The following is a 26,942-nucleotide window of genomic DNA, read 5'->3' on the forward strand; positions in this document are numbered from 1 at the left end:
AGATCTAATTTAATCCACCCATCACATCTTGCCACAAATCTAGGTTGTAAACTCTCTGGGGACAGGGACTCTGTTCTTGCTACTTTGTCCTACTTACTGTACATCAATGAGACCCTGATCTTGACTTTACTTCTGGGCATTACAATGATACAAACTATGAATAATAATTAATAATTGTACCGGTCATGTGTGGTGCCATTGGCAGTGGCCTATATTCATGGCTCAATTCACTTTATGGCTTCACCTCATTGGAATCATCACAGAGTAGGAGATAGCCACAACATCCCCTGAGATAGATATACAGGATCTAACTGATCACTCTATGACTATGTGGGATCTGCAAGGAATCCTATTACTGCAGGATCTATCATTTTATGGGATTTGAGTGAGCTGAGTGCAGAAATGGCCTCCGAGTTCTACAAGGTCTGTCCTGTACCTGGGGTCAGACTGAGTAAGCACTCCATGGAATGCCATATTGGTATTTCTCTGCTGGTGATTGGGCACAATACACATTTTAATTTTAAACATTAAATAAAATAAATAAGGGCTAGATTCTCCTTTTATAAATCAGGAGCATATCTAGTGAAGTTTATGGTTTAGTTCTGTTGAAAAATTGGCATTATAGAAGAACAGGCCCTTTGGGCCTTGGGCCTTACACTTGCAAACAGAAGTTTTCTCAGCGTGGTCTTTTTCCTAACCATGGAGACAAGCAGCAGGAAAGAGTAGCTGTAAAAGAAATGAGCTGCCCCATTCATCTAAAAGAGGTGTTAATTTTGATGTCAAACACAAAGTTATCGAGGTAACTGGGTGAAAAGTAAGGACTGATATGCCAGATAAGGTGATCTCATGGTCCATTGTCGATGATCAAAATGAAATACCTGATGCTCTGGGTTTCTGGCCCAAGGTTCAGTTCAGCATCCTCAGCATGGCCACTTCATCCTCCCCATTTTCAAATCTGACTTCTGTGTAGACTTGATATCTCAGGCAAAGATGCTGTCACAATACCCACCTACCCCCTCCTTAGTTAATTGTTCAATGTTATGGGGAGGGGTAAAAAAACTACTCGTTTTTTCATTTAGCATTTCTGATACTTTCTTGATAATTATAATATCAGGACCCCTAATAGTATTACCATATAAAATAGAAGTGCAATTACCTAACCTCTCTAAGTTATGTGCTGCATTTGGAGCATTACAATATTGTGAACTTTTTTTATGAGGGTTGAATCAGACCCGGTGCTATGAACACTCTCTTGGGTCCAGAAATCCATCATTAACATAGTCTCAGTAAACTCATTCCTTGGGCAACCTCACACTTGCTGGTTATTGAAATGACTACATAAATCCCGCCTCTATATGTAGTATTTTTTTTCTTATTATGCTTTTTAGAAGCAGAGAGTTTGGAGGAGGGGTTATTTCAAAGAAAATTGGACAGCAGTGTTCATGTTAGAGATTTTGAGAGCAGACCAAATTGCAAAGGTTTATATTTCATTCCTGACAATGAGAGAAAATGAGTCCTAAAATGAGAAAACGCCAGGAAGTAATTTTATATACAGAGATAAAGAGCCACTAAGGGACTCTGTTACATTAGATCTAACCAAAATGCTTGAGACTGTGCTCCGTACAGTATTTGAATTAATAAAAAGACAAATATCACTGGATCATAATTGGAAACTCTATAAAAACCTGAAGAGAAGGAGGGAAAAACTAATTTTTGAAAGGAATATCTAGGGGATGAGCAAGTAATTGCTAGTGATACTCTCTGATTGCAGTCATTCTGTACGAATTTCTGCTGCTGCCTGAGTAGAAGAGGGTTCATCACTGAAAAAGCTGTCAGTTTTAACTTGTATCTATTAGACCTTGGAATTATGGCTCACACAAGTATTAAAGTCATCCTTTATTATAAAAGGATAAGCACACTGAGCATAAAAGTAATAAGAAAACGATCTGTTTTAAACTCATGTGTTGTTTTTTGAGAGGGTAGGGGGTAAAGAAAGGCATTGCTCCAATGGTATATATGAGGTACTGGAGGTTTCCATAGTGATAGAAATGTAGCCGTGTTAGTCTGGTGTAGCTGAAACAAAATACAGGACTATGTAGCACTTTAAAGACTAACAAGATGGTTTATTAGATGATGAGCTTTCGTGGACCAGATCCACTTCCTCAGATCAAATAGTGGAGGTTTCCATGTACATTAACTCATAGACTATGGTCAAAAGGGGCTATTATGACTAAGAGTGCAAGAGCAAACTATCCCACTGTCTTGAAGATAGGAAGTAGTACAAACGACCACAATGGCTTAACCAGGAGATCTTCAATTATTTGAAAATCAAAAAAAGAAAAAGGTGAGAGCCCTGCAAAAAGTAGAAATGTGGACAAATTACAAAGGATGGCTATAAATAGGTAACGTACATATGTAGGGACAAAATTGGAAAGGCCAAGGCACAAAACTAGATTAAATGAGCTAAAGATATAAAGGATAACAAGAAAACATTCTGTAAATACATTAGAAGCAAAAGCATGGCCAATGACAAGGTTGAGGAAGGGGAAACAATAATAGAAAATGTGGAAATGACAGAATGCTAAATGAATTTTTTTGTTTGTTTTGGTTTTCACCAAAAAAGTTAGTAACAATTGGCCTTCTAGCATAATGAATGCCAGTGAACATGAGGTAGGATCTAGAGAGAAATACAAAGTTAAAATTTACTTAGATAAGTTAGATGTTTTCAAATCACCAGCACTGATGAAATGCATCCTAGAATACTCACACAGCTGACTGAGCGGATATCTAAGCCATAGCGAGTTATCTTTGAAATGACAAGGCAGACAGGAGAGATTCTAGAGGAGTGGAAAAGAGCAAATATAGTGTCATTCTATAAAAAGGGGGAATAAGAACAACTCAGGAAATTACAAATAAATCAGATTAATTTCTGTACTCAGAAAGATAATGGAACAAATAATTGAGCAATCAATTTACAGACACTTAGAAAGTAACAAGGTGATAAGTAATAGCATGGATTTGTCAAGAACAGATCATGTCATACCAACCTAATAGGTTTCTTTGACAGGATAACAATATTTGTGGATGGGAGGAAGCAGTAGATATAGTATATTTTAACTTTAGAAAGGCTTTTGACACCCTCTCTCACATGACCTTTTCATAAACAAACTAGGGAAATACAACCTAGATAGGATTACTAAAAAGTAGGTGCCTAACTGGCTGGGAAACTGTTCCCAGGGAGTATTTAGCAGTGGTTCAGTCAAACTGGAAGGGCATGTCAAGTAAGGTACCTCAGGGGTCAGTCTGGGCCCAGTTCTGCTCACGGTCTTTATCAAAGATTTAGATCAGCATTTTTCAAACAGGAGTTTGTGGACCTCTGGGGGACTCCAAGAGTTCTCCGGTGTGTCCAAAGTCCCCACTGAGAAACTCTTCCTCTTTCCTCCCTAAACTCCTCTCCTTCTGTCCTAGCGCCTCCTTACTAAGAAGTGTAGGGACCTTGTCTCTTTACCTGTCCTGAAAGTGGCCAGCAATGTTTCTGCGGACATGGGGGGAGTGGCAAGGGGATCTCTGCATCCCAAGCAAAGACTCTGCAACTCCTGTTGGCTTGGAACTTCGCCGAGCAGTGCCGGTAGGCCAGGGGTGGGAAACTTAAGGCCCAGATTCAGCCCTGGGCTTGCCTAGATCTAGCCCCCAAGGCTCAGAGCCCATGCTGGTGCTCTACCTGGGCCCTCCTAAGCTCTGGTGTGCAAAGGGAATGTGGGGAGTTGCTTCTCAGTCAGGGGGCACATCAATGAGTGTGTGGTGGGATTTTTATTTTTTATTTTTTTGCTTCTCATTTGTGTGTGGCCTCCATTTTTTTTGTGGGTCTGTGGCCTACAACCCAAAAATGGTGGTTCTTCAAGTGATGTCCCTGTGGGTGCTCCCCTCCTGGTGTCAGATCATCCCAGCACCTCAGATCAGAGTTTTTCCTAGTAGTAGCTGGTCGGGCCATGTATGCAGGATTGCTGTTCGCATCTTTGCACTTTGCACATGTGGCCCAACTCCCTTCAGTTCCTTTGTTACCACCCTTGGTCGCGATGGAGCTCCAAATCTCTCTCTCCCCTCATCTGCCTAGTGATAGGAAATATAGTTAGTTGAATTTTTCCCTGTTAGTTAGTTAGTTCATTAGTTCATTAGTTATTCTTTAAAAAAATACTTTTCTTCTTCACGTATATAGTTTTAAAAGAAACTGTGTGGACAAACAGCACACAATGAGAATAGGCCTCAGCTTTGGCCTTCCCAGATGTTTCGCCCCCATTTCAAAAAAAAAAAAAAAAAAAGAGGGGAGGGGGAAAAAGAAGAGGGGGAGAGACAGAAAGGAGAGAATGAAGGATGAACAAAACCGCCAAAGAACAACTCGAGCAGTGAGCCTGTTAGCCACAATACTGGGTTCTCCCAGATTTAAGAAATGGGACACATCAAGATCCTGTGCTGCTTGCATTTGTTGCCTGGGAGAGAGACATGTCCCTCAGAACTGTGTCCACTGCTGCAGGCTCACAGCCAGAGTACACCAGGAGCTGCGCGTATGTATGTTACTCTTTAATAAGGCTGTACAGCTTTTGGAAAGATGGGCAAGTCCCTCTTCATCAAAACCATCCATGAGGAAAACATTCTCTCCAGCCCATTCCCTACCTCCCAGAGTCAATACAGGAGACAAACCAGAACCATCCAGCACTGGGTGCTCCTGTGCCGCATCAGTCACAGAACTAAAGTCATGGCACTCACAGACCCCAGCACTGCCTAAGGCGGCACCAACGCCAGCCAAAGCCTGGGAACCGGACAAGCCTTCGGCACCATCTGCACTGCAGGTGCTGACCAAAACACTGGCACCAAAAAAGGCATGATCAAAATCTGCCAGACCTTTACCATGCACACCAAGCCCAGAACCAATGCCCCCTCCATCAGCACTGGCTCAATGGCACTGCTAGATGATGCCGCTGTTTGGCATCTCTCTTCTTCACGCAGACACGACCGAGACACAAAGTGCCTATTTCGGCGCCACGCTCAACATCAGCACACGGGACCATCTCAAGACAGCCATCTCCATCCCCGCCATCATCAATAGGGTCTCCTCGCTCACCCAGATCACCGGTGATCTCACCATAGTGGGCTCAAGAATGACTGGAGGAGTGTATTCACTTCCCAACATTCATCTCCTGCCAGATCACATGCACTTTATGATAGGGCACAGACCATGATACCCCCATCATCCTCTATGGTTTCCAGACTGGTCTTATCATCCACATCACTATCCATCGCATTGATCCCCTTGGCATCAGTGGTCATCTTCAAGGCACTGTTTGTAAGCACATCACCTGCTCATAGATCTGTAATAGCCTCTTGCCCTCATAGCCCTCCTCCAACAGAGGACTTGGACAAATCATGGAGGAGGGACAAATCATGGAGGAGGATGACTCTCAGCAACCAGACACTTCACCAACTGATCAGTCTTCTTCCTCACCTGATGAATCCTCCGGGATCAGTGCTTCATTGCCGACAGATGATTTGAAGCAATTCCAAGAACTCTCCAAGTGAGTTGCTACTAGCTAAGAATCAAAGGAGTAGCTGTGTTAGTCTGAATCTGCATAAACAACGAGAAGTCCTGTGGCACCTAACAGAAAAGTGGGTCTTTGCCCACTAAAGCTTATACTTTGGTCTGTTAGTGTATAAGGTGCCACAGGACTTCTTGTTGTTTATATTATCCAAGAGGTTATCCTTTCAGAGGTCCAGGAGAAACAGCACCATCTCCTAAAGAATTTACAACCAGTGGCCAAGTCAAAGATCACATTTCCAATTGATGAAGCAATCATGGAGGTGGCCAATGAGATGTGGAAAACACTAGCCTCAGGCCCCCTCCCCAGCCAACAAGCGAGCTGACAAAGTATTTTGTCCCTTCCAAGTCCATGGACTTTCTATTCTCACATCTATAGCCTAATTCATTAGTGGTAGATGCTGCTCATAACAGATCTAAATTACCCCAATTCAGGACCTCTACCTAGGACAAGGAGCAGAAATGCCTCGATCTTTTCAGTAGGAAGATGTATTCTTCCTCAACATTACAGCTCCAAATAGCCAATGATACAACCTTACTTGCCAATCATGATTTCAACAACTATGCCAAATTGACTGAGCTCATGCAACATCTTCTAGAAGACAAACAGCCAATCTATAGTACAGGAAGGCTACACCACATCTCATCCTTCATTACAGGTGGCACTGGACATAGCCTATATGGCAGTACCTCAAAAACAGATCAGGCCCTCCACTCCAGTAAAGACTCTCATACAACCCTCCATACATTAGGGATGTATACAATTCCCTACTGCAGAATGCGTTACACCCCTTACCACAGGCACAGAGACTGCTCTTATTCTCGCCAGCAACAAAATTTCTTTGACCAGGGTTGCTCTAGAACAGGGGTCTCCAAACTACGGCCCGGGGGCCGGATGCGGCCCGCGAGGCCCTCTCATCCGGCCCGTGGAGACCTTTTTGGATTCAAAGGCAGAAGAAGTGAGATTGTTTCAAAACCCATTTGAAGCAGATGTGGCCAGTTGCCCAGATGAACTGCAGCTGGAAGTCATTGAGTTGCAAGCAAATGACCTCCTTAGGGACAAGTTCAAAATAGGACTGGTGGGTTTTTACCAGTTTTTGCCCAAGGAAGACTTTCCTAATGTCAAAACTTTTGCATCAAGGTACCTTTCAATCTTTGGAACAACATACCTGTATGAACAAACATTTTCAAGAATGAAATACATGAAGAACAATTTGAGAACAAACTTGTCCGATGATAATCTCAGGTCACTGTTGATGTTAGGGACAACAAATCTAAAGCCAGAAATGTCTGCTATTTTGGCATCCAGGAAACAATTTCACCATTCACACTAATACAGGTGTTCATGTGTAGTGTATGAATGTGTTATTAAATAATAACTGAATAAAATAATATTAAATAAATAATTAAAAACAACATCCATGTTTTGATGGGGTGCACCTCTGCAGTGCTACTTTGCTCAGGGCAGATGGTCTTCCCATCTCTGTATCAACCTGTTGGAACTTCAAGGTGTGTGCAGTTTATGCAAGCACTTTCTTTCAGACATCTGTGGTTCTACGGTTTGCCTGCTTACTGACAATGTCACCATAATGTTTTACATCAACCATCAAGGTGGTGCTCACTCTTGATCCCTCTGTATGGAGGCCATCTGCTGATGGAACTGGTGCATCCACAACAAGATCAGCCTAGTAGTGTCATACCGACTCGGAGCCAAGAATATCACTGCAGATACCTTCAGCTGACACTTCGCAATAGACTATGAATGGGAACTCCATCTGCACATTCTTCACACTGTGTTCCTGAGATGGGGTTTCTCTCTTATAGGCCTGTTCACATCACACCGCAATACCAGGTGTCCTTCATACTGTTCAAGAATGGGTGTGGGGCCAGGATTGTTGGGTGATGCCCTCCTCATTACATGAGACGTTCATCTCTATTATGTCTTTCCCCCAAATCCTCTTATTCGGAGGGTCCTTCACAAAATCAAGTCAGATAGTGTCCTTGCCGTTCTGATAGCCCCTCCTGGTTCAGACGGATTTGAGTCCCCTATTTCTGTCAGATGTTTCATCAGCCTCCTTACCCTCTTCCAAATTGCCAAGACCTCCTCTCAAAGAATGGAAGCAACTTTTTCCATCCTCATCCACAAACACTACACCTTATGGCTTGTCTCTGGTTCTCCAAAGGTGAGACTCGGCTCAGTCCAAGTAAAGGATATCCTGCTCCATAGTGGATGCCGGACCACTCAAAATACTTACCTGTGCAAGTTGGAAGCATTTTGCAGCCTGGTTTTTGAGCAATCAAATTGACCCATCTTCTGCGCCTCTTCATACAATCCTTAATTATATCCTACACCTGAAACAACAAAGGCTGTCATTGTCCTCCCTCAGGGTACACCTGGTCGTGCTGACTGCATTACACACACACACACACACACACACACACACACACACCCTACTAGAGGGATTCTCGGTCTTTGTGCACCTATCATAATGAGTTTCCTTAAGGGCCTTTATAACCTTAATCCTCCACATAGGCCACTACATCTGACATGGGACCTAGAGCTGGTATGCGATACGCTAACTAGACCACCCTCTGAATCTTTGGCTACATGCCCTCTCCTCCTACTAACAGTGAAGACTGCATTTTTATTAGCAATCATGTCAGGAGAAGAGTAAGTGAACTTGCTGCCCTCACAGCAGTACCTCCCTACATGATATTTTATAAGAATAAGGTCATACTCTGCCCTCATCCTTCCTTCCTACTTAAAGTCTGTTCTGATTTCTGTGTCAATGAACCTATTGTTCTCCCCACCTTTAATCCAAAACCTTATGCCTCACGGCTTTCTACATATCCTAGATGTTCGGAGAACGCTTTCTTCTTTTTATTGATCAAACATGGATCTTCCACAACTCACAGAAATTGTTCGTTTCAATTGCTGAATGGTCTCGGGGAGTGCCTTTATAATCTCAGTGCATTTCAGGAATTTTAGTGCCATGCATCACCCACTGCTACTCTCTACAAAACAGAGTACAAAACAGAGTACTCCCTGTGCCCCACAGGGCTCATTCCACATGGGCTGTCTCTACATCCACAGCCTTCCTCCAGGGTGTGTTGTTTCGGGACATTTGTTGTGAAGCCACGTGGTTGTCCAACTACACTTTTGAGACACTACACAATCTTGATGCAAATGGATACAGTCTCTCCATTGGCTAATGCAGTGCTCTCCACAGCTGATAAATGGTAATTCTGAAGCCCACCTACCATCTAACCTAGTACAGCTATGTAGTCGCCAATAATGGAGCACCCACAAGGACATCACTCAAAAAAAAAAAAAAAAAGGAAGTTACTCACAAGACTAAGTAAGGGGAAACAACTGAAGAGAGTTGGCAGTTTTTCATTATCTCATGAAGTAATGATGGTTCTTTGAGAGAGGTTCCCCTGTGGATGCTCCATGATCCATCCTTCCTCCCCCCTTCTTTGGTCTGAGCCCTAGCCAATTGAGCATGCATGAAGAAAATGAACGCAAAGTGAAAAGGTACGAACAGTTCGAGGTGCCTATCTCGCATGTGCAGCCTGACCAGAGGCTACTAGGAAAAAACTCCAATCTGCAGTGCTGGGACAACCCAACACCAACAGTGATGCACCCACGGGGGGACACATCTCGAAGAACCATAGTTATTTCATGAGGTGAGTAGCTTCTTTTTCCCTACCCCTGCTGTAGGCAGAGGCAGCTTATGGAGACTCACCCCCCCCCCCCCCCCCCGGCCCTCCTGCCTAAGAGCAGAGGGATGTGCCGATTGGGAGCTACAAAAAGTAAGTGCCGACTGCACCCAAACTCCCTCCCAGACCCCATACCATCTTCTGCACCCCTACCCGAGCCTGGTGAAAGTGAGTGAGGGTGTGGGAGAGCGAAGGATGAGGGATGGAGTGAGTGGGGGACAGCACCTCAGAAAAGGTTTGGGGCAGTGATGTGTTCTCAGGGGCAAGGACTGAGCGGGAGGGCTTGGGGGTCCCTGAACATTTTTAAATCAAAATGGGGGTCCTCAACTTGCTAAAGTATGAGAACTCCTGAATTAAATAATGGCATGGAGAGTACACTTATAACGTTTGAGGACACAACCAAGCTAGGAGGGGTTGGAAGGGCTGGATTAAAAGTTAAAATGATCTGGACAAACTGGAGAAATGGTCTGAGGTAAATAGGATGAAATTCAATAAGGACAAACACAAAATACTCCACTTAGAAAAACAATCAGTCCCACACATACAAAATGGGAAATGACTGCCTAAGAAGGAGGACTATGCAAAAGGATCGGCAATTGTAGTAGACCACAAGCTAAAGAGGAGTTAGCAGTGTGACATTGTTACCAAAAAAAATCAAACATCATTCTGGGATGTATTTACAGGAGTGTTGTAAGCAAAACATGTAATTCTTCCGCTGTGCTCTGTGCTGATTAGGTCTCAATTTAAGTACTATGTCCAGTTCTGGGCACCATGTTTCAGGAAAGATGAACAAATTGAATAAAGTCCAGAGAAGAGCAACAAAAATGATTAAAAGACTAGAAAACACAACCTATGAGGGAATATTGAAAAGAACTGGTTTTGTTGAGTTTAAAGAAGAGGTGACTGAGGAGCGGAAATAACAGTTTTCAAGTATGTAAAAGGTTGTTACAAGGAGAGAGAAGAAAAAATATTCTCAACTTCTGAGGATAGGACATGAAGCAATAGTTTTAAATTGCAGCAAGAGAGGTTTTGAATGGACATTAGGAACAACTTCCTATAGATCAGAGTAGTTAAGCACTGGCATGCCACTGGAGATTTTTAAGAGCAGGTCAGACAAATACCTGTCAGGGATGGTCTACATAACACTTGGTCCTGTCATGGGTTCAATGGACTGGACTTAGATGATCTTTTGAGGTCCCTTTTCAGTCCTATGAGTCTATGATCATCTAGTCCGACTTCCTGCACAATGCAGTCCACAGAACCTCACCCGTCCACTCCTGTAATAGGCCCCTAACCTGTGGCTGAGTTACTGAAGTCCTCAAATCATGGCTTAAAGGTTTCAAATTGCAGAGAATACACCTTTACCCTGGTTTAAACCTGCAAGTGACCATGACCTAAGTTGCAGGGGAAGGGGAAAAACTCTCAGGGTTTCTACCAATCTGGCCAGGGAAGTGGGGTTGGGGGGAGGATTCTTTCCTAACATCAAATATGCTGATCAGTTAGATCCTGAGCATGTGGACAAGACTCACCAGCCTGAAACCTGGAAAATAAATCTTTTTAATGATTCAAAGTCATCTAGTGTCCCCTCACCCAGCCATTGATATGGTGAAATTCTGGGCCCATTAAAGTGAAGGATAAACTTAACTGTTGTCAGTATGACCCCTGTTGTGACCTGGATGTTAAAGTCTGGTCTTTGTAAAGAGGTACATGCTTGAACACAGGTATACAAAAGGAGAGGACAGGTGAAACTGGTTTGAACCTGTTGTAAGGGCTGCAAAAGGACTGTGAGGGGACAAATGATGATTGGAGGGAATTTGGTGCAAAGGGGCATGACCTGTATATGCATGCAATTGTAAGTGGTCACTAAAAGAGGGGTAATTACCATGTAAGAAAGTACAAAAGATCTTGCCTTTTGTTTGGGCAGTTGCAGAAACTTTGCAGGAACTTTTTTCCTGAGTATCCTGGAGATTTTTGCCCTGGAATGCATTCCTGAATAAAGCTGGTTGCTTAAGAAGGGTGTCTGGAATTGATTTGGTAGGGGTTTTGGGCCCCCATCCGAACCCTTGGATTAAATTCTCTGTCAAAAGTGACTGGGAGTTTTGCAGTTGGCTTTGGTGGGGCCAGGCTTTCATCCCTAGATTCTAGCTGAACCACTAAATGTTACCATAGTAAAGGGACATTAAAATGGATACATATTACAATTAAACCCATTTTTAGTTTTCTTTGCACTGCCAGAGTGGTGTAAAAGGGATCTTAGTGTAAATGAGAATCACGCCCACAAATATTCCATTAACTTTCCTGTGTTTTCACCAGCATATTACACCAAATACCTCAATACAACAATATTACCTCAAATATTTGGAGGCTACTTCAATCCTTAGATGCAGGGAAGGGTGTCAGGGTAGGAGAACTGAGGATTTAGAGGGAGGGAAAGAAGGAACTGAAAGAAGAATTGGGGATTTAGTTAATTTCTGTATAATTCATGTGTCTTACTTGCCTCCTTATATGTTCTCTTCCTTGTAGCTCCGAATGTCATGGCTCATCCACGGCTTCTTGTTTGGAAATATTTCCCTGGTACTTGTCGAGAACAAAACGGGGAAGGAACAGAGCAGGACGTTCTGGCATTTCACTAACAGTGAAGGTTTGGGAGTCTGGCAGTGGATGGTTTTATCTCTTCATGACGTGTCAGACAGGTGGGAAGCACTCCTCTTTCTCTTTGTCCTTCGCTTCCCTCCCAGTGAGAAGGCATTTCATCACCAGCTGCTTAGCATCCAGAATTGCCTGAGCACTCTTAAAGTATTCAGCCCTCAAAGGGAGGGAGGTGCTTTATTTCCCCTTGGGAAATTCTGTTATGGGTAGAGAGTATACATCAGTGAGAGGCTGGAGTAGAGCACTCTCTGCATCAGCTCAGAAGATGGTTTCTCTCACCAACAGAGATTGGTTTAATAAAAGATATTCCCTTTCCAATTTCCTGGGACTGACACAGCTACAACACTGAATACAGTGTTAAGTGTCAGGAGTCTTGTGTTCCATTCCTGGCTTTTCCAGTGAATCACTGTGTGGCCCCAAGTAAGTCACTTAAACTGTGCCTTGATTTCTCTGACTGGATGTAATATTTCATGTTCATTGCTATTTGCAAAGCAGGTTTAGGTCGACAGATGATAGATGCTATAGACAGTATATGAGAGCTGGGCTTGGGGTCTGAGCTATGTAATTTAGTTCTAGTTATGTATTTCAACTCTCCACATTCAGAGCATGTTTGGATCTGAGTATTTAATCAGTCCAATATGGAAGGACCAGCCACATAACTAGAACTAGAATGTGATGGAGAAGTCATCCCCTCCTACATCAAACAGTAGCAGCCCACTTTTAATAAGGCATCATCTCATTCCTATCAGTGGTGTTCATTCTGCTTCACTTTCACTTATGTAAGTCTCTCACCAAACAACTTTTATACTATAAAAGATCCACCTGAGTGCCCATCGTAAGTTGCAGGATGCCATGTGACTTGGACATGGGCCATTGTACTGTAAAACCTGCGCTATCCGGCACTCAACTACCAAGAAAACTTTAGAAACCGGCAAGTTTCCTATTAGGCCAATACAATTCACCAATCTACTAACCATTAACCTCTCCAAAGCCATCCGGTATCTTCTAAAACAGTGGTGGTTGCAGATGTCTCCCCCGGGGGTTGCAGAGCTTTGATCTGGCCGGCTGGGGGCTTGGTGCGGCTGCACGGTGCAGAGCTTTGATCTGGCCAGCTGGGGGCTGGGTGCAGCCACACGGTGCTTTAATCTGGCCGGCACAAGGCTGCATCCAGCCTCGCTGCATGCCGCTATGATTTAGCTGGCTGGGAGCTGGGCCAGGCAGCTGGTGGCCCCTGCGGCACGGTGGTCGCAGCTCCAAAAAAGTTGTGCGCCACTGTGCTTGATGTTTCTGGAAGCTTCCAGAGCGTCTCCCCAGATGGAGCCTGAGATCCAATAGTTCCATAGCATCTCACCAGATAGCGCTTAAGTGATTTGGTGATTCAAGTGATTTGGTCATTCAAGATTAATGGCATTAAGAAAACCATCAACAAGTTCTGGGCAGAAGAGAAAGAGAGTTGTGTTGATTCTAAGTAAAAAACTGGACATTATAAGGCGTTTAGAAAAAGGTGTAAATAGAAAAGTGTTGATGAATGAATACAATGTCGATTCTTCAACAATTTACTACATTAAGGCCCAAAAGGATGAACTTTTAACATTTGTTGTGCAGTTGGAGACCAAGAAAGGACTTGAAAAACACCATACGCTGCATAAACCGAAATTGGAACAGCTTGATAAAGTATTGAATGAATGGTTGGCATTGAAAAGAGCTGAAGGACATCCAATTTCAGGGCCAATGCTGACTGAAAAAGCAAAGGGCTTTTATAAACAAATGGAGTTGACTGAGCCTTGTGCATTTTCTGAAGGGAGTTTTAAGCTTCAATGTGGCATCAGAAGATTGGATGTGTCTGGAGAAAAAGCATCAGCAGATCATGAAGCTGCTGAAAGTTATTGTGAATCCTTTAAGAAATTGGTCTCTGAATATCAACTAAGTGCAGGTTGATGGGACTCTCAGGTAACTGGAATTTTTAGAGAACCAGAATGCCCTAATCCCCGAGCGTGCTGGACAACACAGGTTTTACTGTACCTGCTGGCTGGAGGTGAGGTTCAGAGCCAGATATCAGGAGTCAGAGCCAAGGGTGAGAGCTAGATTATCTGGAGTGAGGCAAGGCAGAAGTGGGACTGAATCTGAGGCAATACTTTCAAACTTTGAGCTGCCGGTGCCTGATGCTGATCTTAAGAGCAGTTCTGCTTATCCTCTCAGCCTATTGGACAGATTGGTCAATCAGGTGGCTCGATTGGAGCCTATTTGCGCTTGTTAAACTGGCTGAGGCTTAAGATAGCAGTTCAGCAGGCTAGCTGCAGGCCCTTACGTCTGACACATGGCATTGTGTTATCAGTCAACTGCAGATCTCCTTCAAAAGGATGCTGTGTGATTTGTTTACTTTTATTTCAAATGTACTACAACATGCGCTGTTTATAGAGGAGACATCTATATAGTCTCCTTCCATTGCTCTGTCCTGTAGTACATAATATGTGTCTCTTTTCTGTATGGTAAAGATTAAAGCCTTTGATCTTTGTGTAGCTCTCTGCCCTAGAAATAATGGATTTCATTAAAGGATTAGCTTGTCCCATGAGGGGTTATAAAAAACATGATGCAGTTGTGTCTTTTTATCTAGCTGTGTCTTGGCAAAGTGTAAGGTGTCAATACAAAAGTGCACAACCATTACTTTATCATCAAATGCATAATTAATATGGATGCATCAAAGATTTTTAAAATATCAACATTAGTCTTATTTCACAGTCACCTCTGAGCACCCCAGCTTGTTTTCTTTCCCTTTTGTTGTGTTTTCCTTTCAAGAAAGCTGTGTATTGCAATTATTATTCCTGTGAATTATTATTTACTTAAATGTTGCCATGGAAATGCCACTTGTGTTAATCTATACCTTTACTCTCCTGTTATGTCTAAGTATCCATTTAAAACTTTTTCTCCCGGCAGAGTGAATAAGAGGACTACATCCGTTAGTGAGTCAGTAAGTCCTTGCAAAATGCTGAGCTTTACCCTGTGCAGTGCTGAGCAAGCCCAGTATCCATTAGGAGGAAAAACTGTCGTATCCATTGAGGAGCTGCGGGGAGGGGCAAGTCTGCGGACAGGGGGGCAAAGAGGGAAAATATCCCGGAGCCCAAGGAATCAAGAGGGCCCAGGGCTCTGGCTGCTGGTGCGGAAGTGGCAGCAGCACCTAGAGCCCTGAGCCCTTTAAATTGCTGCCCAAGCACTATGCAGCATACTCCAGAACAGGGGTCCCCAATGTGGTGCCCGCAGGTGCCATGGCGCCCGCCAGGGCATTTAGGTATGCCCGTGCCAGTGTTTTAAAACAGTGGTCTCTGCGCACACTATCGGAGGGAGCGTATGCCGCTGTGCAACAGCTGATAGGAGAGACGCTGGTTCACAAGACATCCATGCCATGCATGCACTCCCTTGGATGTCTTGCAAACCAGCGTCTCCCCTCTCAGCTGTTGCGTGGCGGCATGCGCTCCCTCCAATTGTCTCACGCACCCTCTCCATGCAACAGCTGAGAGGGGAGACTCCAGGTTCGCAAGACATCCGAGGGAGCGCATGTGCAGCGTGTTCAAACACCCGCGCAACAGCTGAGAGGGGAGACGCCCAGCGTGCCGTGACATCACGGCCCGGGACTTTACACTTTAAAACCGCGCAGCCCAGCTCCCAGCCCAGCATGTGGTCTGGGGTCACGGAAGCAGCTGAGCCGGGCCCGATCACAGATTCAAACTGGAAGGCAGAAGGTGGGGGTGTGGGAAGAATAGGGGGAAGGGATGGAAGAGGAAGGGGCTTGTGCTGAGGGGAGGGGGGCAGGTCAGGAGAAGAAAGGGGAAGGCACCAAGGGACAGCATGGAGGAGAGACAAATGCCGGAAGGCCAAGTGGAGACAATGAGGAAAAGGGCAGGAGGGGAGCTGTCAGTGGGAGGGGGGACAGGGTGATGCTGGGAGAGGAGAGAGTAAGGGCATTGGAGGCTAGAGGGGAGAGGGAGAGATGCTGGGAGAAAGGGTGGGCATGAAGAAGGCGGGGATGGAGCAAATAATGTGTGAAGGCACAGGGAAATGAGGGAAACGGGCAGAGGGTGGTGAGGGGATGGGCATCAGTGAAAAAGAGGGCAAATGGGGCCGGGGGAGTGAGGGAAGGGGAAGGCACCAGGAGGGTGCAGGGCTAAGAGAAGGTGCAGGTGCGAGGGGATTCTGGGGATGAAGCAGAAGGGCAGACACCTGCAGGGGAGGGACCAGCACCAGAGGAGAGAGGCAGGGCAGGTGTGTAGAGGGAGGTGTTAGGAGAGGGGGTAGCTCACATGATCAGAGTGGGGCTACTGGAGAAGTGGACACTGGCGGGAGAGAAGGACTGGTGGAGGGGGGGCAGGTCTCAGGAGGGCTGAGGGCAGTGAGAAGGGCAGGAGTCAGGACAGCAGAGGGGGGTGAGAGGTGGGGGGCAGCAGGCACCTGGGGAGCTGATGGAGCAAGGGGAGGAGACATGGCAGCAGATGGTGGGGACATGGTGAGGATGGGGAGTGTGAGATTCAAAGGTGTCATGATTTTTTTTGGGGGGGAGGATGCTTTTTTTGCTCAACATTTGGACATCCCCCCTTTTTATTAATGCAGAATTTTGTTTAAAAATGAATTACAATATAATTAAAATAAAAATTATCCAACTAAGTTTCTATCAAATTTACCCAATTCACATTTAATATGAAAATAGCCTTCAATTTGTGCATTTGATACCTTTTTTCTATTTTTTCTCCAAAGGGGGGCCGAATAATTTAATTAATACCTTTTACATGTAAAATTACCTTTTTTATCTTATGGATTCATATATTATGTAATATTTAATATGATGTTTTTCGTATTATTTAATTTACAAATACAAAATAGGCCCGCCACACTCTTCTGAAAACATGAATGTGCTATTGGCCACAAAAAGGTTGGGGACCACTGCTCTAGGCTGCCTGAAAAGGCAATGGATGCAGACAGTGCTGGGGGGTGGCACACTGCAGTCCGGGCAGTGCTGAGGGTCAGCTGTCCTACCCACCCATCCTCCCCCGTCTTAACTTTTCACTCGTCGTTGAATGTGCAGATATGCCCGAATAGCTGTAACTTCCGTTGTATAACCTTCTGCAGTAGGTTCTCTTTCTTCTGTATCTTCCTATATAATTCCTCGTTGGTGATCTTCTGCATCCATCCTATTGTCAGGCTCTTTCTATAACAACTCCTCTTGAACGCCAATGTCCTTCTCTTTGAATCTTTCGTTATCACCCATGTCTCACATCCATACAACATGCTGCTAAAGATACATTTTTTCAAGAGTCTCAGCTTTGTTCCTAAGCTAATCGCTTTACTTTTCCAGATCTTGTCCATCGCCTTCAAACTCGCTCTTGCTTTTGCTATTCTAGTCGCTATTTCCTTCTTTTCGACCTCCCTCACTTACAATTCCTTCTGCTACACTCTTGCCACTCCATTAAAAAAAAAGAACAGGAGGAGCAGTTCTTTCAGCATGAAATGCTTTGACGGCGGTGGCTCCGCTTTCCTCTAGCCAGCCACACTCACTGGAAAAAAAGGAAGAGAGAAGAAAAGAGAAGAAACAAAATAACTGTCTGGGAAGACACAAAACAGCAAGCCTTACCTCAGGCTACCATTGGTTCAAATAAGAAACCCTCGCATGCACGCACGCGCGTGCACACACACACACACACACACCCCACACCCACCCCTCTGCCCTCAACCGCAAGCGTTAACAGTCTCCTCTATTCCAGGCTCTCCGGGCTTTAAAAAGTGCCACAACTGCAACGATCCAATGCCAGCATCTGATGGCCACAGCAGCTGCATAAGATGTCTGGGGAAGTCATACACACCTCAGAAGTGTCATCACTACCACAGTTTGACTGCCAGAGTGGAGAGGATCGGGAGCTCAGGCTGCACATGATCCTCCTCGAAAAGGCTATGCAGCCAATGGGGGAACCCACAATAAATGATTCCACAGACCCTCCAAAACACAGAACTGCCTCTCCAACTCCACAGGAGGCATCACAAAAGGAGGGTCTTGCCAACCAAATTGCTGTCGCTCGATTCGTCCCCCAGAGTGAGCGGGGGAGATGCACCAGGCACCTCTGGCACTGCGGTGCTGAGAACAACATCAAGCACTGCTGCGGTGGCACCTAAACACAACGTGGCACTTCTGCACTCTTCCTCCGCACTTGAGAGAGTGCACTGATAAACCCCGGTATCGAAACAAATACTTCAGCACCCGGCAAAGGTTGCAGAGCCAGCTTCAAAGCATCCCCTCAAATCCCCAGCACTGCCTTCCAGTGTGCTGTCTTCCCCGATGCCTCCCCCACAGAGGCTACTGGCAGCATGTAGCCATCTCAGGCTGACTGCAATGATTCCCTCAAAAAAAAGAGAGAGACTTGCTTACAAGTGGAAGTGAAGAGAGGCACTTGTCCCTGCTTCCATGAAAGGAACAGTCGCCAGTGCCCTTTCTACCGTGCTCATCTCCAAACTATAGGAGGCCTCCATGATTGCAGGGGTACCTTGAGGTAACTGAACGTGATCGGAGGAGTGTGTTCTCCTCCCAGCAGTCATCTCCAGCCACTACCCAAGAAGTGAAGGAGAAAGTTCAAGAGGTGAAGGAGAAACACCACCAATTTTACAGGAGACACCTGTACCAACCTCAGTGGCACCCAGACTGGCACTACTCGCTTCCACATTACCCACCCCACTGGGCACCCTGGGACTACTGGGGACCAACTAGACATCAGCCAAAAAGGCTTCTGCCAGCCTCTCCACCTCATACTCTAATGACCATGCCAGAGACAGAGGAGGAGGAGGGCCAGCTCTTGGATGATCAGGATGACGTTCAACTAACACAAGACATTCACCTCCGCTGAGGAGGCTATCGTACTGGAGGACAGGCATACCACCAATGACTTAAAACTATTTCAAGACCTCTTTAAAAGGGTAGCCACTACCCAAGAAGTGAAGGAGAAAGTTCAAGAGGTGAAGGAGAAACACCACCACCTCTTAAAGAACATTTGTCCTTCAGCCCAGGGCAGGATTGCTCTGCTCATAGACCAGGCTATCATGGAGGTGTCCAATGACATCTGGAAGACACCTGCATCAGCCCAACCAATGTGCAAGAAGGTGGAAAAGAAGTATTTTTCCTGCCCTGAAGAATTGGTCTTCCTTTTCTCCCACCCCCAGACAAAGTCGCTGGTGGTAGATGCAGCAAACAACAGTCAAAAGTCCCTCAGCTGTAATCAAACAGCGGGGACAAAGAACACAAAAAAACAACACCAATTTGGCAAAAGGGTGTACTTCTTGGCCACCTTACAACTCAGAATAGCAAACTACTCCACGCTTCTAGCCAATCGTGACTTTGACAACTACTGCAAATTAGCCGAGTTTATGGAATACTTGCTGGAATACTTGCCAGAATCCAAGAGGTTCATCCTCAGAGCAATCATCCATGAAGGTCACACCATCGCCCACGCTGCGCTGCTCTTAGCAATTGATGTGGCCGACACGGCAGCAAGGGCAACTGTTACAGCCCGTGGTCATGAGGAGGGCATCATGGCTGCATGCCGCAGGAGTCCCCAGAGAACTCCAAACCAAGGTGGACAACTCTCCTTTGATAAACATGAGCACTTTGCAGCCAGCAGTGATGAGATTTTACACAGCAGCAAGAACTCACATACCACTCTGTGCACATTAGGCATTTACACCCCACCATACAGACGGAAGCGCTATACCCCCTACAAGAGGAACAGGGATGCATAATACAACTGTCCTCAAAACAGACCATATGAATACAGCCATTTCAGACAACACAACCAGAGGAAACACCCACAACACCCATGCTCCTCTGGTATCCAGCCTCCTAAGCAGCAAATTTGAAACGTTGGTCAAGGGTCTGCCCGACCTCCCCAATCATCCAGTGCAATAAAATCACAGACATCTATTCCACCACAGGCTACATCTCTTCCTCCATCATTGGAATGCAATAACATCCAACCTATGGGTTATGGAAATCATCTGTACAAGATACACAATCGTGTTCACTTCCCTTCCCCCTGCCCTCCTCCCCTCCCAATATCTCTCCAGGGACCCCTCTCATGAGATACCTCTCAAGCAAGAGATTGGTCAGCTCATCCAGTTGGGAGCTTTAGAGGAGGTGCCTGAGCTATACAGGGGGAGAAGGTTTTAGTCAACTTACTTCCTAACCCAGAAGCATACAGGGGCTGGAGACCGATTCTAGACCTCTGCAAACTAAACAAGTTCCTGTGAAAACAGTGCTTCAAAATGGTCACATTAGATTCAGTCATTCCAGCACTGGACAAAGGGGACTGGTTTGCAGCCCTAGACCTACAAGACACATATTTCCATATCACAATACTTCCTGCCCACAGATGCTACCTAAGATTCACCAGGGGGAGCAATCATTTCCAGTACAAGGTCCTCCCCTTCAGCCTATCCTATGCTTCCTGGGTTTTTTGAAGGTCTTAGCTGTTGTTGCTGCCTCCCTTCGACGTCAAGGGGTCATGATCTTCCCATACCTAGACGACTGTCTAATAAAAGGTTGCATGAGAGCGGAGTCAGCAGAAATGGTATCAAAGACCAAATGACTCTTCAACTACTTGAGGCTCCTCATGAATGAGCTGAAGGCGACCCTCAATCCCGTGCAGGACTTAGAGTTCACAGGGGCACAGCTCGACTCCATATCAGCCAGAGCATATCTACCACAGCAAAAAATTGACACACTTCACGGCCTAGTCGCCGCTCTACTGGCAAACCCCACTATGATTGTCCATACCTGTCTACAGCTGATGGGCCATATGGCAGCCACTTATGTGGTCCAGTATGCACACCAACACTTCTGTGACTTCCATCATTGGCTGGCATCAGTTTATATACCATTGCAACATCCGCTGTGCAACTCTGTGGTTGTGCCCAAGCAAGTGCTGGACTCCCTCAAATGGTGGTCTTCCCCCCTCGATCTACTTTCTGGGGTTCCCTTTCTTTAACCAGAACCATCAATACAGGTCACAATGGATGCCTCACCAATGCGGGAGGGGGTGGGGGTGGTGCACATCTGCACCACCAGATGATACAGGGCAAATGGTTACTCCCTGATGCCATATTGCACATCAATCTACTCGAGCTCAGAGCTATCAGGAATGCATGCAGACACTTTGACTACCACCATGTTCTACATAGACAGGGTGGAACTGGTTCCTGTACCATCAATAAATGTCCATCGAGCAACCAAATTCTCTTCCACATAGGCGCAATCTCCTCTTCCAGAATGCGGGCAAATTACTTCACCCCCAATCCTCAGACCTTTCATTTCCATGCGTGGCCCGTCTGGTTCTGTTGCACTGAATCGGGATGCTCTGAACAAGTGAAAACCATCCTCCTTCATAGCAGGAGACAATCTTACCTGCAAAAGGATGGAAGCACTTCTCATCCTGGTATCTTCAGGCACATGTTGATCCTGGCAAAGCCCCACTCTAGGTGGTCCTAGACTACTTAAAGGGCTTGAAGAGTGATGGCCTATCTATTTCTTCCATTAAAGTACACCTCACAGCCATTACAGCCTTTCATGACCGCATTGATGGGGCATCGCTGTTTGCGCACCCGGTGACTAGAAGATTTCTCAAGAGACTCCAAAACCTCTACCCTGGTTCTTGAGTCCTCTTATGAGACCTTTCTTCGAACCTATGGCCATATGCCCACTCGTACTCCTCACAATGAAGGTACTTTTTATAGTGGCCATCACCTCTGCAAGGAGGGTCAGAGAGATAGGATCCCTAATGGTGGACCCACCATACACTGTATTTGCTAAAGACAAAGTGACTCTGAGACCACATCTTGCTTTTTGGCCTAAAGTCAGTACCTATTTTCACATCAATGAGCCCATAGTCCTACCTTTGTTTTTTCCAAAGCCACATGTATCTCCCAGACATGCTATGCTCCATACCCAGGACATCAGAAAGGCTTTGGCTTTTTATATCAGCAGAACTCAGACATTCCAAAAGTCCCCACGTCTGTTTGAGTCTGTTGCAAACTATTCCAGGGGCAACCCAATTTCCATTCATTTCCAAACTGATCTCAGCATGCATACTCCAGTGCCATTCCCTTCACAATAAACGCTGATCACGGCACCAAGAGCACACTCCATCTGTGCTACAGCAACATCCATGGCATTCCTCAGCAGTGTGCCTCTCAAACACATTTACCGGGCAGTTACCTGGTTATCCAACCACACTTTCTCTAAGCATTACACCATCATGTCTCAGCTAGCAGCAGAAACAGCAGTGGCTACAGCAGTTCTATCTGCCACTATTAAGCAATGACTCCAAGTCCCACCAGCCATAGTGAGTTCTGCTATGTAGTCCCCTTATGTGGAGCACCCACGGGGAAATCACCCGAAGAAGAAAAGGAAGTTACTCACCCTGTGCAGTAACAGCTGTTCGAGGTGTGTGTCCCCGTTGGTGCTCGATGACCCTCCCTTCCTCCCCACTACTCGGAGTTTGATGGCTCTGCGGTAGATGAGGAACTGAGGGGAAGGAGTTTTGCCGCATTTGAATCGTCCAACCGCCAGCAGCGCAAGACACCAGCTGTGCACGCGCGGCCTAACTGCTGTGGAAAAAGCTCCAACTGTGGCTCCAGGGATGACCCAACACCTTATGTGGAGCACCCATGGGGATACACACCTCGAAGAACAGTTGTTACTGCACAGGGTGAGTAACTTCCTTTTCTGAGTCAGCTGGTGAGCTAAAAATGGAGTCTAGCTGCAGCAACTGTAGGACAGGCTCAGCTCACATAGCTAGCATCTTAGAAGGGATAATATTTGGAGTAGCTAGCCTTCTGCTGCCATAGCCATGCTTCTGGCTTTACACACACACACACACCTTTTACAATTACAAAACCATGGAATTTCAGATTTGAACGGCTGAAATAATTAAATTAACAATTTTAAAAAATCTTTATTAATTAGGCCAGAAAGAGTGAAAATCACTCTGTAGTCCAGTAGTTAGGACACTTAAGTGGTGGCAGATCCCTGTTCCTATCCCTTCTTCTCCTTGTGCAGAGGAGAGAACTAACCTAGAGTATACTCACCTGGCATGTTAACCTAATCGGTTAACTATTGTAAGGGTGGTAGTCTTCCTCTCCCCAGTTGTTAGGTATGGAGATAGATGGCCTCTAAGCACTTCTACCAGATTTGAGCTCCACATGTGATTTAGGCTCCCGTCCACTGATTGATCTTCCCATAATTAATATATCACTCTTGGGTCTTTTAAGAAGGAGATAAGTGTGCAAATGCCTAGGGAGAGATAGCAAAACACACGCTCAGAAGCAGAAGCATCAGCACCAAGGGATTTTTTATTGCAAAAACATAAGACACCTACAAGCTTAGGCAGAAGCGAAGCAGGAGTTTTGTGGTTCACAGTGGTGCCAGAAAGGGATTTAGGCACCTAAATATCTTTGTGCTTTTTTTGCGTTTCAAGTCACTTCTATATCTGGCTCATACATATTAGCACAGTTTAAAATATAGGGGTTGCAAGTAGTGCTCGGAAATGTTTGTTTATTTAAACTATTTCCATTGACAATTGGAAAAATAAAGAAACAGGAACGTATCTTGGTTTGGGTTATTTTTTTCTTTGAATCCTTTCATCAGGTTTGTTGTTTAAGGTTACAAAAACTATATTTCGGGTCAGTTTTTAAGTGTCTGCAACCCTTTGGAACGGATGGGTTCATTTCAGATTCCCAGCAGCAAAAGTGCAGAGTTATGAGTAATAATAGTAGTACTCTCCTTGTTACGGCTAGAAGCACCTACATCCCAAATCAATCTATTACCTTTCATTAAACTGGGTTATTTACCACTCCAGTGCCACCAGCCCAGATGGATTTAATTAAACCACACTGAAGCATATAATCTAACTGGTGCTTTGTCTCTTCCCTGCCTAGAGAAGATCAGTGCCACAGTCTCTCCCCCTAACCCCATATATTGTTCAGAAGGCTAGAAGTGATTCAGAATTGGGGCAAGGGGAGTAACTGTTTTCCATTAAAGGCCTAATGTAGCATGAAACTATTAGAGGCTGTGACACATCACCATTCTTATTACCCTTAAGGAAAATCAAATGGGATTTTTTTCCATTGGATAGATTTAAAGATAATTTGTCAAAATTAGACATGGGCTCAAATCACAGAATTGTCACTCAGATTTAGCCATCTAATATTTAGTGTCAGGATCCAGGCTTTTGGTTCAGTTTATTACATAGCAATAAAAGCCATTAGCAAGGTTGCTATGTTTAACCGTGGGTTTGGGGTTGGGCTATCTCTGTCAGAAATCAATCTGTGAGCAACAGCTTTGGAAAGAATGCCTTTTAAACCCGGAGCAATGGACGATCCCTAAAAGTGGGGGACCATTGGTGCCCAAACTATGTCCCTGCCACTATGCTTCCCCTTTTCCATGAGGCTCTGCCCCCACACTACCTCTTTACTTCAAAATCCTGCCCTCTGCTTACTCCTTTCTGTCCCCTCCACCTGTTGCTTTCCCTTTCTGCTGGTAAAAAGGGGGAGGGCGTAGCCCTTGAGTGTCCAGCAGCAATATAAAAGGACCATAGCTTCAGTCTCTGTTGTGGCTGCTTTAGCAGTGGCCAGGAGCCCAGGTTCCTTTTAAATTACTGGGTCCTAGAGCAGTCTGCCTCCTTGTCCCCCACCTCCACTGTACCACTGAAGGAGCCCCCCAATCTTCTGGGCCCCCCTTATCCATCTTATGTCCCAAGGGTACCAGGTCCATCAAAAGCCAAGCTTGTAGTGGTGGCTGTCCCCAGGGGGGTGGAGCTCTGGCTTATACCTCAGCTCTGAGAGTCCGTTGGTGGTGGCTGCCTATCTGCATCCTCAGGCAATCGTAGTACTCCAGTACCTCGATAATTTGCTACTCAACGGTTGGTCATACCAGAGGGGTTGTGTACTATTGGGAAAGTGCTTTCTCAGTCCTGGGACTTAGTTCTTCAGTAGAACATGGAAAAAAATCCACACTGCCATTCAGAAAATACAGTTGATAGAGTCATCTCTGAATTCCTTGTCATCTAGAGTCTTCCTTTCCGTGGACAGATTCATGACATTATCAGACCTTGTCAGAACAATTCAAGGGAGCCAGCATATATCAATCAGAAACTGTTTCTCACTTCTTGATCACTTTTGAAACAAAGCGAGGTTAAAGCCTGTATTCTTTTCAGGGATGGCTCAGATAAGTTATTCTGACAGACACAGGCTACACAAAATGCCACCTATTTTGATCAAAGTGGTGGTTAGGTCACAATTTTTGAGGGATGCTTTCCTCCTCCCTTGGACAAAGAAGCTATTTTATGTGTTTCCTTCCAATGCCTGATTCTTAGAGTGCTGAACAAAATCAGACAAGACCGGATCAGTTATTCTGATAGTCCCAATGTGATTGGGGCAAGTGTGATTTTCTTACCTCTTCGACCTAGTTTTTTATTCACTGTTAAAACTTCCAGTCATTCTTCAACTTCTATTCCAAGATGCCAGTCACCTGTTGCATCCCAATCTGACCATTGTCTTCATCAAGAAATAGCTTCTCAATGGTTTGCATGGCTAGAGTCATCCTTTTCTGCAAAAGTACAACACATTATTAAATGGTAGGAAAGTTTCTAACAGAAATATTAGAAGTAGAAATTTAGTCACTGGTGGGAACTCCAGAATCCTCTGTCTGACTCTTCATCACTTTTGCTCATTCTGGGAAATTTGTTGCAACCAAAGAAAACAGGACTGTCGTGTAGTTCCCTCAAGACTCACTTGACTGCTGTCAGAGTTGTTTATACTGTTATTGAGGGACTATCCCTGTTTATTCACTCTGCAACTGCAAGATTCATGAAAGGTTTGGGAAATCTCTTCCCATTTTCACTACCCCAGTTTGAAATCTTAACCTGGTTCTTAAGTCTCATGAAATCTCTTTTTGAGCCAATTATGATTTGTAGTGGTTGGCCGTTGCAGTTCTTTCCTCTGTAATAGACTCAACTGTAAAGTGTTCTCGTCCTCAGAGATTTCTCTTCTTGAGTCATCTAAAATTGAGCACCTAAATGTATGTTACTTGAAAAAGAAAGAGAGGTTACTCACCCTCTTTCCCCTCTGCCTCCAAGTTTCCTTCTGAGACTCAGTGCTGGAGAAATAACAGGGCAGTTTGCCCACCCAGCTTCATATGGCCTCAGTGCAGGGCATGAGGATATCAGTGGCTCTTTGTGCAGGCCAAACACACACTGCCAATGACAATCTTTGATCAGAGGCACATTGGGGTGCACACACAACTGAAATAACCAAAGCAGACCATCTGAGGGGGACACAGCTCAAAGAACTGCAGTTAGTGCACAGGGTGTGAAACGTCTTTCTTTTTTCCCCAATGTATACCGTATATGCCGTGGCAGGAAGGACGGTCTCTAATGCCCACTGACTATTCTGTTTTGTAATGTTCTTCGCTCATCTTAAAGGCCTACTTTTGAAACACAGTTGGTGATGAGTACATTAACAATGCCCGTGATAAAATTGGTGCCTGTATGTTTATTCCCTACAGCACAGTCCACTTTAATAACAACTTTGGATCCCAACTGTGCTTTTATTCTTGGCTCATAGATAACTTTCTGAATGAAAGTTCTGTCTTTTTAGCTTTGCTTGACTGAGATGCCTCTATTTCTCTAAATAATTTCATTCTAACCAGGGGTTTCTCTTCTCTCATTTTCCAAGTATTTCTCTCTGTGGTAGATGCTACCAGTGTGACATTTGTGCTATGGAAGCTATTAAGACAACCAAGGTCAGTGCTCAGAAAGATTGTAATTCCATTGGTACTTGAGTACTGTACAGAACAAACAATAATCTAGTTAGACACAGACTTTGGCCTTTAGAGAAATACTATTCTTACGTAAGAAATAGTATTGGCGCAAACTGATTCTTTGTGTCTCCATCTCTGTAT

The 26,942-nt window shown here is 45.0% G+C and overlaps 1 protein-coding gene across 3 annotated transcripts in view; it reads left to right on the top strand.

Moving 5' to 3' along the window:
• The window catches only part of ALK (ALK receptor tyrosine kinase), a 636,373-nt gene that overhangs the window by 502,627 nt on the left and 106,804 nt on the right, over nucleotides 1-26,942 (top strand). For 2 of the 3 annotated variants that reach the window (XM_075925354.1, XM_075925355.1), the window contains exon 1: nucleotides 11,838-12,003. In XM_075925354.1, coding sequence (XP_075781469.1) covers nucleotides 11,840-12,003 — 164 coding nt within the window. In that variant the 5' untranslated portion in view covers nucleotides 11,838-11,839. Of the gene's footprint in view, nucleotides 1-11,833; nucleotides 12,004-26,942 lie in introns of those variants that run through there. The other variant, XM_025180988.2, reaches the window with a different exon arrangement.

Source organism: Pelodiscus sinensis, chromosome 3 (genome assembly GCF_049634645.1).
Source record: "Pelodiscus sinensis isolate JC-2024 chromosome 3, ASM4963464v1, whole genome shotgun sequence".
NCBI lineage: Eukaryota > Metazoa > Chordata > Testudines > Trionychidae > Pelodiscus > Pelodiscus sinensis.